The sequence below is a fragment of the Lichenostomus cassidix genome, chromosome 1 (genome assembly GCF_008360975.1).
Source record: "Lichenostomus cassidix isolate B80296 chromosome 1, HeHo_3.0, whole genome shotgun sequence".
Lineage (NCBI taxonomy): Eukaryota > Metazoa > Chordata > Aves > Passeriformes > Meliphagidae > Lichenostomus > Lichenostomus cassidix.
The window spans coordinates 15,143,626-15,160,306 of NC_139479.1; the positions used below are offsets into that span (position 1 = coordinate 15,143,626).

At 36.9% G+C, this 16,681-nt stretch overlaps 1 protein-coding gene across 4 annotated transcripts in view; it reads right to left on the reverse strand.

Annotated features, from left to right (window-relative positions):
* Positions 1-16,681, reverse strand: part of CDKL5 (cyclin dependent kinase like 5) — a 144,700-nt gene that overhangs the window by 43,389 nt on the left and 84,630 nt on the right. For all 4 annotated transcript variants that reach the window (XR_014849815.1, XM_085051195.1, XM_085051176.1 and 1 more), the window contains exons 7-11: positions 15,936-15,995; positions 10,433-10,523; positions 6,070-6,259; positions 2,903-2,983; positions 1,169-1,329 (exon numbers count right to left, since the gene is read on the reverse strand). Coding sequence is in view for 3 of the 4 variants with exons in the window: in XM_085051195.1 (XP_084907321.1) it covers positions 1,169-1,329; positions 2,903-2,983; positions 6,070-6,259; positions 10,433-10,523; positions 15,936-15,995 (583 nt within the window). In the remaining variant the exon portion in view is untranslated. The remainder of the gene's footprint in view (positions 1-1,168; positions 1,330-2,902; positions 2,984-6,069; positions 6,260-10,432; positions 10,524-15,935; positions 15,996-16,681) is intronic.

The window sequence follows — 16,681 nt, forward strand, 5'->3', positions numbered from 1 at the left end:
TTTATACCTAGGATTTTTGTGTTAATCACTTTCAGTGATCTAATATATTTTATTACCATTTCTAAAACTTTAGCTATTTTAGTGCTAGTTTAAAATATTTTTTCGTTAACAGGAAGTGTATTTTTAAAAACTTGGAGATATAAGGAACCTAATATTTTTACTATGCAAGCCTTTTAAACAAGTTTCCCATGCATCTAGGTTTTTCTTCCTGATGCCACATGTCTAATGGTAAAACTTCTATCCTAGGCATCTATAAAGGCAGATAAACCTTTTTGGTTTCTATCTTTGAAAAAGTATAAATTGTGTCATCACCCCAAATCTTAAAGAGAGGAGCAATTTTTTGAATCATACAGAAAGAGCTAAAGAAAACCATGGCCAGGATTAAAAGCCATTAATAGTCTGCATACTTCAGAGAGTGACCATCAGGAAAGCTTCTGTCAGAGGAATAACATCAGGCTTTTTGCACTGAATTGTTTTATCCACCAGCAAACCCAGTTCATTTAGGTATTAAAATTGAGTGGCTTCTCTCAAACTACGTGGGTCCAGCAAGGGAGTCACTGAGCTAACACATCCTGCTTTGAGTTCAAACAGACTAGAGCTGATCCACAACTGCAATTGCAGACAAAATTCTGTTCATCTCCCATTTGGAATGTGATCAATGTGCACAATTATCAGGACGTTTAGCTGCTAAAAAAATCTGTGTGAACTTTCAACTTTTAAATATCAAAATCTTGGACAGATTTGTACATATACAGCAGTGGTAGCATTCCAAAGAAAAGAGCATTCCTTTGGAATCTCATGCATCTTCCAAGCCACAAAATTCCTATTGTTCAAGAAAAAGGCTAACATTTTTTTAAGGTAGATCAGCCAATTTATTCTTCTCTGTCATATGCAGAAATGGCTTCAACATTGCCTTTGTTTTTTTGGGTTTTTTTTTAAGAAGCATTCAGTCTGATGCAGAAAGTTTGCAAAAATTTCAGCTTGTGTAGCTACAATGCTGTGTCTACTTCTTGTATTCAGTGAGGCAACACAGTATACAACATGTCTCAGTGTGCCTAAGCTGTCAAACAGCTACTTTTCTTGTAGATGCTGTTGCACATAAGCAAGACAACAACTCACTCACTGGCAGAGCAAATGTGAGTGATAACAGTGACAAGACTACATTTACCTGTTAGATAAAGTGTTGCTGTCTGCATGGTAAGGTTTTCTCTTAGCTGACCGTGAAGGTGAACTTCCACAGCGATCCAAGAGTCTTTGGGTTTGAAATGAAGGGTGGTTCAAACATTGCTCTGTCAAATATCTATCTGCTGGATCTAACTTCAGTAAGTTCTTTGAAAAACAAATCCCAAAGTTTAAATGTTAGTATCTGGATTTACATCAGGAAAAAAAAAAAAAAGGACCAACAGAATAAAGAACATTACTGGGTAAATTTTTAATCTCCAGAGTTTCTGGGATTAGCTGTAACTGCTAGAATAATTTCATGGTGCATTAAACGACATGTGATATGAAACAAACACTTACAAAACCTATATTCTGCTTAGACAGAAGGCCTCAGCATTGCCCATTATGAAACATATATATGTGATATATTTATATAATTATATATATACATATATAGTTAATGACAGTACAGTTGGAATATGTTACAGTACATGTAACAGCCTGATAATGAACTTTCTGGTCTGCAGTATGTGCTACTAGAACTTGAGCTACAGGTAACTATGAAAAAACATTTCTGTGAATTAGAAACCAGAGGAGATAGTAAAACACCAAAACAAGTAATTATATGCACTGGGGTATCTAATTTTGCAGACTCCTTGAAACCAACATAAAAGCTATGCTGACTCTCTTCATAAGGCAAGAAGATCAAACAGATTTGAACTGGTTGTATTGAAGAAGAGTAGAGCAAATTTGGTGGATTTCTGCTGGCTACAGCAATACTACTAAAAGCAAGTAAACACTCAAGTATATCCCAAATCAGATGACCTTTGTGTTCCAAGAAAACTGGCGCAGATGGGCTTGGGATCATACAATTCATTTAGAGTTGATTAGCCATATCCACGCTTCTGTGTCCCATATTGCCTTTAATTCTTAAGTGGTTCTGTGATTCTAAACCTAATTTTTGATACTATGACTTCTTTCTTCAGCTTATGGGGGATAAAGTGATGTGAAGGTTGTACTGCAGCTCACCACGGGAGTGTTTTCACAGTACAGCAGAAAGGACTACAATACATTTTCCATACCCAGTAACATGGCACAAATACATAGCACAATGTCTTTGTGGGGAATGAGCTTCTCCTGATTCTCCTCATTCCCCATAGGAAGATATCTCAGGCCCATACCCTGATTTGGCTACGTGTAACTAGCTGACTTGGTCCAAAACAGGACTGAAGAGTAACCTAACATACACACTGTGTAAAGGTGACAGCAAGCAGATTAAGAGTTTGGATAAAAACCCAAAACTCCCATGTGTCAACTTTGACAAGTGTCCACATCCTCACGCTTACCCAACAACAAGTGAACAGCAACTCAGGTCAGCCTGATACTCTGAGGATGTATTTAAATGTGTGATGGGTTGAGAGCTCATCCTCCAGCAGCACTAAGACAGCTGGTGCATCTGCAGCTATGTCAGTGTGAATGCACAGCCCTGCGAAGGACGGTGATGATGCTTTGTCTGGGCTACATATTGTTTATCAAATCAGTTAAAATTGAACAAACCCTTCCAGCATCTGCAAGGGATATTTTTCTGGTTCCTAGGAAATACCAAGCCCTACTACAAACAACGGTGATATCAAAATACCTCAAAATGAAGTTCCCAAGTTCTGTCCAAGAAACAAAGATAAAAAGTCACTTACATATTTTCCTACATACTACAGACAGAAAAAAAAAGACATTTTCCTACCTTCATAAGATCAAGCAATACACCACTTAAAATTCCCAAGTATCTTCTCTCTAAGGACTGTGGATGATTGACTGCTGGAAACTGTAAAGAATGCAGTGTAAATATACTGATCATGTACACAAGGTAATACATGAATACAATGTTTCAAAAAATAGAAACTACACACTGAATCAAGGCTTGTAATTAGTGGGAATCATAAGCACTGAAAAAGTGGTTTATGAAAACTGTAAAACCTAATGAAACAAATAACTCTTGATGTGTGATAAGCATCTAGTCAACCAAAGAATGTATTCTTGATTATTAGGGCAGCCAAGAAACCTCTCTCAAGTGAGAAATAATCAACTTAGACTTTTTTTCCCCTGGCATTATGACTGACAGAAGGTTTAAAATAGATTCAGAACTAACATAAGTAACATATATAAAAAAACCAAAAGGTTAAAAATAGCTTTAAGAGAATATGAGAGTGTAAACACAGTACTAATTAAATACCAAACATTAACAAACAATTCACAACAATTCACTGTTTTCAGGGAAAAAGGGCAGAAGCCCAAAGGTTTAAGTTTCAAGGTTACTGCTGTGGTCATGCTGCTGGCAACACCATGAGAAGCAGTGCACATTGCTGGGGGCAACCATTATTTGTACTAGTTGTACTTTTCATAAATTACGTTATGTGAACTTTGAAGAAAAATGGAAGAACATTAGTTTGAATGCTTTCATTCCTAAATAGTCTCTCTATTTTTCTTTTGACTTTGCTTTATTTTGAAGTGCTTTACTAATAATTGAGAATTTTGAAAAGTCCAGGTCTGATATATTGATCTTAAATAGTAACTTAGTGATCTTAAATAGTAACCAAAGCTTCTGTGCTTCCTCCAATTTTAACATGAACCAAACTGTAAAATGTTCATGTCTTCCTGTAGAATGACAATCACAAAGAAGATTTTGTATCTAGAATGATCAGGGAAACACGAACATTTTATGAACACTGGAATTGTTCAGATTCTTCACATAACTTATCTGTAGAACAAATATATACAACCCTACATTGCCACTCACATTTTTCTATAAAGTCATGAGCCTACTGGTAATTTCTGATCCCTTATTATTTTTCCTTATGTCTTCAACACAACCTGGATGTTTTCCTCCTCAGAAGAACTGAAGAGAGATCACTAAATGCTCCCTAAACCTCAGGAGCGAGGAAAACTCTGTTATATACATATATGTGGAGGACATGAGCAGAAAGGAAAGACAAAGTTTGCAAATGTGCATCTGGATCCATGCTGGAGTGTCTGAAGAGACTTTTAAAAATCCTGTTTTACAAATGGTATATTCACTTAGGGTAATGCAGAAATTCACAAAGTCTAAGCATATAGATAAAAAATTCTACATCATTAGCAAGTTTCTATCTTGTGAATATCCAGCACCAGATCCAGCTTGTAAGTAATAACTGGCTTGATCACAGCATACCTGCTATCTGCTCTGCAACAGAAAATATTTCACTATTAAGCACTATGCTACGTTCAGAAAAAATATACTTTTAAGGTTGTCTCATAGCACAAGATAATTTTTCCCATTAATTAATTAATATCATATTCCAAACCACTAATTTTTGTAGTATTTTTGAAGTTTAAGCCATTATTCAGACTTTAGTTCAGTTTTAAAAAATACTGTTGATGAGGAGCCATATGGCCCTGTCAACATCACCAGTATCCAGACTTTACAGACAGGACTAAGAAGGCAGGAACACGTCTGAGGCCAAGCAATAAACCATTGATCCGGGATGAGAACAGACTCATAACTCTGAACCTTGTGCTAATCACATTAGGTCCATGCTGTCTTCTTGAATTACTCTGTTTTAAAGCTACAAAACAAAGTACTTCATTCTCATCTTAAGACATCACAGAGCATTTATCCAAACAAGATTACACTGCACAACCAGAAATGCTGTAAAGTAACATTGAAAAGGCAGTAATTTATTTTGCTTTCAATTTTTAAAGTATTGCTTTCCTGATAAGGGGTTATAAATGTCTCATACAAAAACCCCATCCAGCCCACTGTTCTAAACAGGATGAAATACAAATAGGACCTTGCACGAAATTCCTGTCTAATAATAATTTTTTTAAAACCCTCCACTCTTGAAGGGTCGACAAACTTCAATAAAAACCTCGTCACAATTAGTTATCCTTGCACCTACAACAACTACCTTAACATCTTAAGCCAACTCTTTTCTTATCATCATCAGCTAAACCAAATTGATGGCAACTTTTAACATGTTTTAACAAAACTAGGTCCCCACTCCTTCCCTTTCACATTCTCACATTTTCTCTTTCTCAGAGTAAAATTTAAATCTTGAGTCTTTAGCACAGATCAGGTCTCCTAAAACTTTCATATGTCTCTATATGACTTACACTAATGATTTCAGAATATTTATCAAGATCATAAATTCACCTTTCCAAGCAATCTTCATTAATAAAGAAATGACAACCAAAACTGAGCTACAAGGAAACATGAGTGCAATCATCAACCAGGTATTGTCAAATGTAACAGAGGTATTACTTATTCACTGATTCTGGTATTTTGTCATATTGCATATCCCAGTTTGAGTAGATCTTCATACTAGTGAGTCTCTGTCATTACATTATCTTGGCAAACCCTTGAAAGGAACAATTCTGTCATTAGGAAGAGTTTTTTACTCATGTGACTTACCTAAACTCCCCAGGAATGTAATCCAAAAAGCAGAAAGCTCTTCTGCTGCTATAGATAGCAGCATCTATAGCTCAGATATTCCCAACCAAGTAGCTTAAAGACAGCAGCCCTGAATTTTCCTCAACCTGGCCTGACAGAGATTTGCCACTAAACTTTACAGTGCAAACCTGACTGGGCAATGTTAGACTGAGTATAAGAAGCAAATTGCGTATCAAAAAATGTCAAAGAAATGAAAAAAAAATCTTTAAACAACTTTTAACAGGAAAACAAATGTCTTTATGATACTCAATTCTGCTGTAATTAGAATTTTACTTTGACTTAAGAATGCCTTATAATCTATATATCCTACACTTACACAGAAACACATGGAGTACATAATGCACAGTGTAAACGAAAAGAACCTCCACAGCAAGTTACACAAGAAAGTAAGAAAAATAAGAAAAAAGAACAAAGCTCTCTCTTACCCGCAAGCCATGGAAGCGTGGGTTGCTGTAGAAGAGCTTCATCTGCTCAGCTGGCAGAGGGCCTAGCACCTTCTGAATGGTGAAGAGCTGGTCAATCTCACTCTCGCCAGGGAACAAGGGCTGCCCGTCGCTCAGCTCTCCCAGGATGCAGCCTACAGACCACATATCCACAGCCTTCCCATAAGGGGCTCTGTGAGGTGAACATAAAACATTTGTCACCCACTGACACTGTCTTCTCACTGAGCTGCTTCAATTTATTGGCCATATTTCCCATGGCCCACTTCCTCAAAACACAGAAAAGTAAACTTTGATATTAAGGAAACTACCTCGAAAACCAAGCCCTCTGTTTCTGCCCTAGATTTCCTGATGTATCTATCACTGCTTGAAAAGGCAGGAGAGGAATTCTCAAGTGCCCCCAGGGACATGGTTCTTTTTGAAAAATTTTACACACAAGAATAATCTTTTTGACTGCAAAGCATTTTCTACTCCCAGTTAAACTACCACTAACTTCTTATCTCTCTAGAGCTTGTGCCTGCACTCTGTTCCTGCATTAAATTTCTTTTTTGAGTGTGCTTAATAGGTGGATAGGCATACTGGGTCTTGCCACTGGGAGAAGAGAAATTCTAAGAAAGCTTTGTTTCAGCATTCATACAAAAATTTTAATTAGAGAGGAAACAGAGTTCTCCTGAAAACTCTTCCTTAGAAAATGCAAGTGAGGAAGCAATGAGAGCATCATAAAGTAAGTAATTCCTGTTTGGGAGCCAAGCCATAGGTGGGGGTTTGGGGAAAACTTTTTTGTACATCCAAATTCTTGCTTGTTGAATTTGTATAAAATTTTTGTAAACACCCATATTATTCCAATACTCTCTTTCCAGTGTTTAGGTTTTGAACAGAACGATGAGAGAATTCTTTTCATGTTGAAGAAAAAGCACATAAAAATAATAAAGACTGGAACAAAGACTGAACTGAAAGCATATTTCACTGAGTTTCTTCTTTTTGAAACATGCAGTCCAGTAACTCAAACTCTGTTTCAAGAGATTTAGGTTACATCTGGCTTGCTTTATTCTGGAATAAGACAGCACCAAGAGTTGCAGGTGACAAATCCCTTCCCGTCTCTTTCACTCCTTCCTTACGTTGATGATTAATGATGTTTACAGAAAGAACATCCTCAAATGAAAGAAAAAAATTTGACTTTTCCCCATTGATTACTCATAATTATTTACTTCACTTGTTGGGAAGGACACTTGGCCACAGGAACTGTAAACCCTTATGATGATTTGGTTAGGTGAGGGTAGAAAGCATTTCTAGCTGGACAACAGCCCAAGTGAAACCACAGGCTCACTCAGATGACTCTACGGTAGCTGGGAAAGCTGAAGTAGGACACCAAAATTTCAAGAACCACTTCCGTTTGAGAATGTGCCATGAGACACTGTAGTCCTCTCACAACAGCCATCCCAAAATCAAAGTCTGCCCCACTGGAATGGGCTGCTGACAAGGAACCACCAGAGGCAAAGCAGACTGTGTTACAATTCCTACTGGTCACTGGGCTCATAATTTTCTTACTAATCCTGCACAGTGACTATCTGTGGATTTGCTGAGAGACTCAATGTTTGACCTTTCTAGGATGCTGCTAGTCCAATCCACCCATTAGGTCAGAATGACAAGGAAGGCCTAGTTTTTTTCCTCAATGGAAAGGAAGAATGGACTCCAAAGCCAAGGATCTGCTCTTAAAATATTCTGTGCCTGCACTGGAAAACTGAGTTTCTGTAGGCAAAACAGTAAGCATGCAGGTAAAAATCCTACTCTTTTATTATGACAAAAACCCAAACACATCTTTATTTACAGCTCCTTTAATACACAGTTTTCTTCACTGAAATGTGAAATGGGGAAAAGGCTGCTGTAGGCTGGGGTAGGGTAAGCTGGGGTTAGAACTGAGGGATGGGCTAACACTAGAGGCATGGACCATTACCTTTCCTTGCTCTTGAAAATAAAGAAAGCTGAATCACAGTCAAGAACTTTTCACTATTTACTCTGTAGTCAAGCAGAAACAAATAAGAAGATATCCATTTCTTAAAGCAGCACAAACTGCAACACTGTTGTTTGAAAAGGCAAGATCGAGACTTCTTTTCTGCTGATTGTCAGGATCAGTCTTAGATCACAGCAGACAAAAAAATGGAAGAGTGACACGGTTGGATAAATGAAATAACTCCTACAGGACAGACAGACCATACATCAGAAGTGCTATAGTCTATGCCTGCACATATTAGATTCTCCAAAACAAGTTTTCATCTAGTAATTTAGCATGCTTTAAAGTCTAATGGCTTTTAGCAATATTTTGTCATCAAAGGGTACAGAGTACTCAACTAACAGAGTTACCTGAGGCTCTCTAAAGTGAGTAGATTTTAGAAATTCTGGAATAATTAGGCAGCAGTTTCTTTCCTCTTCTGAAATTTAAGTCTTGAATGTTATCACTAAAAAAAAACCTCTCTGGGACACATTTTAAAAATTAAAAAAGTAAAACCATGTTTGTTAAAATGTATGTATTTAACAAACCTGTGAAGACTTTTGAATATTAGACACTTATAAAAATTTGGTAATGCAAGGAAAAGGGGAATAGGAAAGATTAATGCCCAGGAAACAGAACAGGATTGCCAAGAAAAAGGTGTCACTTTGCCAGAAAAAACTTAGCATTAAAAACATACACCACCACAATTGAAACATTAAATATACTAATCCTCTTCCTTTCTCTACAAGCCAATCAAACAGATTTAGTCAACTACAAACAGACATGATTCCTGCTGAATTTCCTTTGCTAACTAAACAGTTTCAAAAACTGCAGGTCAGACTAATACTATGTCTGTCAAGCTTTTCATGACTTTCCTCCTAAATACTCATTACTACTAGAGAGGAAAAAATGGTTTGTATCTAAAAAGGTCACAATTGATGCTTTCTTTCCAAGTCTTTCTTTTTATACTTAGATATGCACATACACACATCACTGGAAGCTTAATTGTTTTCTCCAAAACATGAAAAATTGAGATTTGAGTTTTTTAATGGCAACTTTAACAACAAATTTGATTAAGATTAGTATAGGCCTGGGAATAATGGGATGACTTTATTGACAGGGTAATTATTATTTAACTATTTACCTGTTCAAAAAAAAATCTAGTTCAGTATTCATCAAAGGTTCCAACAAAGACTTATTTCCCAGAAGCACTTAACATTGTGCTTAAAGATTCTTAGGAGAGACCAGAACTTTTTTGATTCATCCTGTGGCTACCAATTCCTTATTTTGAGAATCTGTGTATATAAACACATATGCACTGTACAACAGAATTGTATTTTATGAGAGCATTCAGGTAGTTTAGATTAATGCCCTGTTTAACTTGACATTAATGGGAAGAACAGTAGATTTCCACTTTTTTTTTCCTCTTCCTTTGCCCTTTTGGGTCCTATAAAATTGTTAATTTAGTATCTCAAAATCTGTTTTACCTTGTCAGGTAGTAAAAATGCTCATTTTACAGATGAATAAAGGACTAAAACTAAACTTTCTGTCTGAGGCTACTCATGTAACTACTACTTTCACAGTCAATGCAATGCTAACTTCTCATTGCTTTATTTAAATGATTTATACAGCCTCCTTCAATAAATTCTTCCTCACCAGTAAACTAGCACCATCCTTTTGAGTGACGTCAGCAGTGCTGGTAAAGGGTGACTACAAACAAAAATCAAAGCACAGAATCACAGAATGTTTTGGGTTGGAAGAGACCTTTGAAGATCATCTCATTCCAAACCTCCTCACCTGGGACACCTTCCAGTAGATCAGGTTGCTCAAAGCCCCATCCAACTTGGTCTTGAACACTGCCAGGGATGTGGCATCCACAGTTTCTTTGGGCACCCTGTTTCAGAGCCTCACCACCTCTGAGCAAAAAATTTCTTCCTAATATAGTTCTGACCCAAAGGATGAAGAAAACTAGGAGTGCTGCATTGTGAAAGCTGTACTGCCACTGCTATGTGATGTCCACAAAGGGCTGATAGAACATTCCAGGCTAGAGGACTACCATGGAAACCTCTTCTGAAACAACTGATGGGGATGGGGGTGCAAGGACTGGAAGTACATCTGTTCTAATTCAGTGTAATATTTTAATCAGTTCAACACTGCTAAGCTCAAGACAGGTCAATATGTCAATGATTCATACTGACTTACTGGAAATGAACAAAAATTAATGAAAATCTGGAAGCCTTTTGAAATCTTGCCTTCAAATCAAACACAGTTCTCCACAGGCAAAGCTTACAAAAGGTGCTGAAAAAATGTATAGGATCAGTACAGATTCATCATGGTAGTTCTTCAAACTGTACTTACCCAAGCAGGAGCTCAGGTGAGCGATACCATCTGGTAGCCACATATTCTGTATAGTTAGCATTGCTTCCTTCAGAGAGGTTACGAGCAAAGCCTGTCAGAGAAACAGCGTGAAATGTTACATCCCACTGTAAAAACAATGTGTGTATCACCACTGATTTTGGCAGTAAGAGGTCATGTCTATTTATACAGAAGCAAATTGTTTACAAACCCTGCTGCAGAATGATGTCTCCACCAATTGCTTGTCTACTGAAATGCAACCTTTTATTGATACAACAGTGAAAGTCATCCTGTCTGCTGTAATGACTTCCTTACTTGTGTACTCTCCTCACAAGTCTAGGGAGTTTTGCTACTACTCCGTGTGCTATTATGTAATCAAAACAGACTGATGAAAGTTAACTGTCAGTATGCCCCGTAAGCTATTGAAATATTGCCAGTAAATTTCACTGAGATGTTGTTTGCAGAAGATTCGTAACTTTAGAAACATTACACAGGCATGTGGACTAGACTCTTCTGGTCATTGATCCTAACTACTACAGTCTTCAATTTCTTTAACTGGTGAAAAAACTATGTATTATTCTCATCTAAGGACACTCTCTCCCTGGCCTGGCAAGGAAAACAGTCATCTCCTCAAAACTATAAAATGCAGGAATCTAGGAAAGATCAGCAAAACTGTTTATATCTGCACTTGACTCACTCCACATGTTCTGGCTTGCCAACAGCTTTAGCATCACATTCACAACAAGGTTCTTCATGAATTAGGATCAGAAAGCATGTCCAAATTAACTTCTTTATCCAAATCATTTTGTTAAGAATAATAATAAAAAAAATGTATACTTATTCGCAATTGTACCAAAATTTCCCTACTGTGCTAAGGCATAACAGTTATGACCAGTGGCTGAGAGAAGAGTGCATATACTGGAAAATCCAATTTTAGGAATAATTTAAACTTCTATTTTCATTCTTCTCCATTTATAAAAAGTCAGCCAAGCACCACAGTAATGTTACTGGACTTCATGTCGAAGTACTCTAGGGCAGATGTTGGCACTGTTTTCAATAAGTATCAAGTCTTACTGTTTTCAAATAAATAATTAACAATAAAGGTGAGACAGGACAGACATCTCAGCAGAAAGACTCCACATATGTTAGCTCCTTACTAAAGCTCAAACTGAGACAAGCTTTTGGGACTGAAATGCAGAAGAGGCATTTCCAAAATGCTTTTTTACTGGGATGTGGCATTAAAACTCAGTTCAAAATTCATTTCAGTGAAATCACTATGTCTTTTCATTATTGCAAGAACAATAAAGAAAGAATAAAAATTCCAAAGTGTTACAGAAGAATAAGGCATAACTTTATTTCCTGAATCAGTAACTGCTACTTAAATGCAATAGTTGTTTTGCTTTATATCCGAATTCCTTAGCAGAAGCTGCCAAAATTGCCTTTCCCATACAACCATGTTCTGTAAAGCTGTAAATTTTTAGATTTTTTTAGAATTTTTTTTAGTATTCTGAAAGTGTAAAACTTAGTGTGAAGAAGCCCAGTTCCACTCACCCCTGTGGAATACTAATTTAATACAAGTTGAAGTAACAATTTGGATGCAGATTATTATTGTTAGACTAGTGATCATAGAAAACAATTATAAATTTGTTAATGATACAGGTTACAGCTGTTACTTTTTGCAAGATACCTCTAACTTCAAGTGTTAATAAACTAAAAGGTGTGATGATAATGATGGGGAATGAGTATTTCAAAATTGTCCCAAAATAATGATTCATATCTGTTCCCAAAAAGCCTAATGAACATTACTGGTGCTGCTGTGGAAAAGCTGGGAAGAATTTTTTTTGTTACTTCTAACATGGGGATTGAGTGAATTTCGAAGCATTACTATATTTAGAACTGCTTAGGCAGCCCCATTTCTGTTTCAAATTACTTGAGCTATCTGATTAATCTTGGCAGTGGAAAATCTTTCATTCATGTGTTTAAAGAACAGAGACATAATCAGGAGCTACACCGAAGAAATGGGACAGTCAAAATGTGGGAAACCCCAGACTGAAAGGGGGAGGGGAAGAAAGGAAAAAAGTTGTCACATTATAGAAATAAACATATGTGCTGATGTAACATGAGTCTGGCAGCACATGAGCTCCTGTGCATCAGAAGAATCAACAGACTGAGGTTTCATCCTCCTCCCTCCATGCCAGTCTATCAGAACCTGCTCACAGCTAGGAGCTATTATGTCCAGAAATCAGCTAATGTAGTCTGAAAAACCAACCCCCAATTTTACAGGCCAGGTGTAGCATAGATTTGATATGGCAAGACAGAAAGCAAAGTTATCATCATGGGCTTTAGTGTCACCTCTATGCTGCTGGGTGATGCATTTTATAGATTCAATATTGCTCTGACCTTATGACACCATGCAGGAAGATGATGGACAGAACTACCAATTCAGGAAAGCATAATATCTTTGTAAGGGAACAATTATTTTTGATTGTGATGGAGTTTGCTTGTTGTTCCTTCCTCCAAACTGTGTGGAGGTATCAGGAGTATAGAAACAGGAGAAGGAAACCAGGGAGAAGATTAGACAATCTCTAAACAGTGAGAAGGAATAGATTCAAAGATGAAGACAGGAGGTGATTTGGGTGAGAGCAACTATGAAAACAATAGCATTTGCAAAGGCATCACGATGCAGAAAAAAATAACAAGCAAAATCAGGAACTGAAGGAAAGGACTTTAAACAACTCAGAAAATGGTAGGAGAAATGTCATGGAAAAAGATGTAGGAAAAAAAAGGAGGAGGTTGTCAGTTTCTTATAGAGAAACAAGGGCCGTTTAAGTTAGGCATAAGATAAAGCATTCTAATGTGAATGACATGTAAGTACTTTAATAGATGCCTAGGAACACTAGGGAACCTCTATTATTCAGAATTTTAAGAATAAACTAAGCAAACACCTGTCAAGAGTGAAACAGACATTCTTAATCCTTTCTTTGAGTAGGTGGAAAAACAAGAGAATTTCTTAGGGTCTTTTCCAGTCCCATGTTTCACGATTTCTATGCTTACGAATCACACAGAGATTAGGAGATTGCTAAAACAAGTAATTTTGAAGCCCTGGTGTTGAAACAGCAAATACACTAGCCAGAAAACTGAATTATTTCCAACAGTCAGATGCGTCTCCTGTAATCGGCACTTTGTACTGTTCTCTTTTTCCACTTCTATTGGCAGAAATGACACCCACACAACATGTGTCCAGGCAAGCACAACAACCAATCTCAATTTCATCTAGCACAGTATGTACAGAACACATGGCATAAGGATTACAAAGAGCTATCTTGTTAAAAATTTATGAACTTTTCTGTTCAAATTGTTTTTGTCCACTGGGCTATTGGAAATGGATACATTATCCTTTTCTTTGCATTTGTAATCACATGAGAAATGTGACACTGTAGGTGACAAGTACCTGTGTTCCAAAACATGAATTAAGTTAGGTGGTCAGACAGCATATATTAAATCACACTAAAAGACAAATTCTTATATCCTAATCTCTGCACGTTCAGGAAACACTTGTGGTTAATGCCATTCTAACATGTATTTTACAGTAATAGCTTAAGCTATTAGCAATTATGTCAGTTAGCAATAACACTTAGAAATTAAAACTCAATCCATACTACAAGAGTTGCTCAGAATTTTAAATTCAACTAAAATTGAAAGGCCAATTAAAATTAAAACTAACCCTCATGAACATTAAGAGCATTCCCATAACAGTCTGCCTTCCTTGATATTGTGCTGATCACTCTGAGTACACTGTGATTGCACATCCTTTCCAACGCCAGAAAGAGAACGTGGCTGGAGCACACAGCATGAGCAAGCCAACAGACCACACAGAACATCTCTGCTGGCAGAATTCACATCATCTCTATCTAGTGCAAAAACTGATGTCCAAAACATGACCATGCCATTTGTCTGGCTTTTTATTTTCCTGCAATTCTGCTGCACAGAGGATGTTCAGACAAGTTCACACACAAAGATCTGTTTGCTGATGTCATATGACAAGTCTAACAGCATTACTTTCAAGCAGAGACATCCCTTATAAAAAAAAACTAAGGGAGTGAGGGCGGGCAAGGGCCAGGGAAGGATGTGTGGAGTGCACAATTCCCAGCAGGACCCACTCATGCTCCCACTGGCTGTTCCTGTTGTGACGACTGGAGTGCATTGTTCAGGGCCAGGAGCTCCTGTGGTTGTTCAGCTCTGCGCATGGCAGCGGTTGGTCCCCCAGCGGGGTTTGCTTGGCAGGGGAAACACCCTGATAATCAATGTAGGGTAAGGGAGGGTGGCCACAGCAATGCACACAGGAGACCTGGGGTTACCAAAAAGGCAAAGCCACAGAGGGCACCACACAACAGTACCCTGGTGCTCTGTCAGAACCGTGCCGTTCCGTACACTGCAGAATAAATGGCCCTGAATACAAAGAACTTACATGGACTGAATCTTTTAAGGTTTTTCCTAGAGTGGTTATGTTTCTGAATGTTTAAGAAAAAAAATGCCTTTGGAATTCAAAGAAGTAAGCAGCGCTGCAAATGACAAACACCTTTTTTTGTGGTCCTTAAAAACTACTTTGATTTATTTTGTTAGCAGTCCTTCTTTTCATTCAAAATTGCAGAGGTTTGAAATGACAGCTTTCAAACTGTTCTTACCAAAAAGTGCCCTTGGGGTAGCACTATGGAATTGGCTTTTATTTACCAAGCCAAACTATATGCTTTTAAGAGGGAACAATATTTTATTGTGTTTATGTAGCATTTAGAATAAAAATAGAGATTGTTGAACAGTGTACACTCCACCCTGCTGTCTTCTGGGATTACTCAGATGGGCAAAGTTCACCTTGTACTTGGGTGATGATTCTTCGAAGCCTTAAAGTTGACATTAAACAGGTATTGGTAGGTCAGGAAAATCAGAGTTAACATAACATGTACAGCTCTGACTCTGACCTCCAGTCATTCAGTCATTAATCATATGTAGACATATGATTCCTTAATTAAGGTAAAAAAAAGTTGACCTGTAACTACACACATAACATTCCACAAAAGCCAATGGCTCAAGAAATATATAAAACGTGTAAGTTTACTGTGTCTTTAGTAAACAAGGAAGAATTATCTTTCCTTTGAATACACAGGCCAGATAAACCTACAGTTTTGCCAGCCTCCTAATCGGCTCATCATCTGTGCTGCTCTAAGCTGAATGTCAGCAACATGGAAAGCAGACACCTTGTCTAATGCAGGAAGAGAGAAATGCAGTGTTTCTATTGACATGTTAATACTGGTGTTTCACAGGGTAAGCAAATTAAGACCTGAGATCTTTCAAATTAAAATACTAGCCCCAAACCTGAAACAGTAACCAATTCTGACTGCTGAAAGACTTTTAAACAGTACATACTGTAGAACTCTAACAAAATAAGGCAAAACTCCACTAAAAGATATTTTCTTTAAAAAGGTAAGCAGCAGGTATCTATCAAACTTACCAAAGTCACATAACTTCAGAACATCATTGTGGCTTATTAAGAGATTCTCTGGTTTGATATCTGACATATCAGAGAGAGTGAGAAAAAAAAAAGCTGTTAATTTCTCTTTAATTTTGGACTTTGTCAACAAATATTATTTCATTATAACTTATTTAGAGATATTCATGAAATCATAAATGAAGCATTACAAGAGCAACTGCTGAAACAGCTTCCAGCATTTCAGTTTCTAAACAGGCAGAATTAATTTTTGCCTTTTGAAGTCTTTTAAAGTGTTTCCCAACAAAATATGGAAAGATAAAATGTGCTTGCAGATATTCCTGGGCAGAAAACAAATATCCATATTTCATATTGCAAAATAAAAGAATTGATACTCAATTAACCAGTTAACCAATAAAATATTAAGTATGGTGTGCTCAACATCTTCTGTTATAATGAGCATCTTGATCAACTCTTGTAATTTGTTTAGAAAAAATGTCTTGTCTAGTTTTAAGCCCTTTTTTTATTCTTATACAGATGGTACATTTTTCAAACTATATTTTGAAAATATTTTCAGAATCTTGCTGGTCTTAAATATAGAAAGCATACTATATGAGAAATTTATCTTATTGGAAACATTAATTAGAAATGTTACTCTTCCAAAGTCACAAAGCAAAATACAATTTTATTGAATGAGGATAAAATACGTAAAACTAGATACAGTCATACATCAAGATATGTACTCTAAGTGCTTGAAGCTTAGGGAGAAA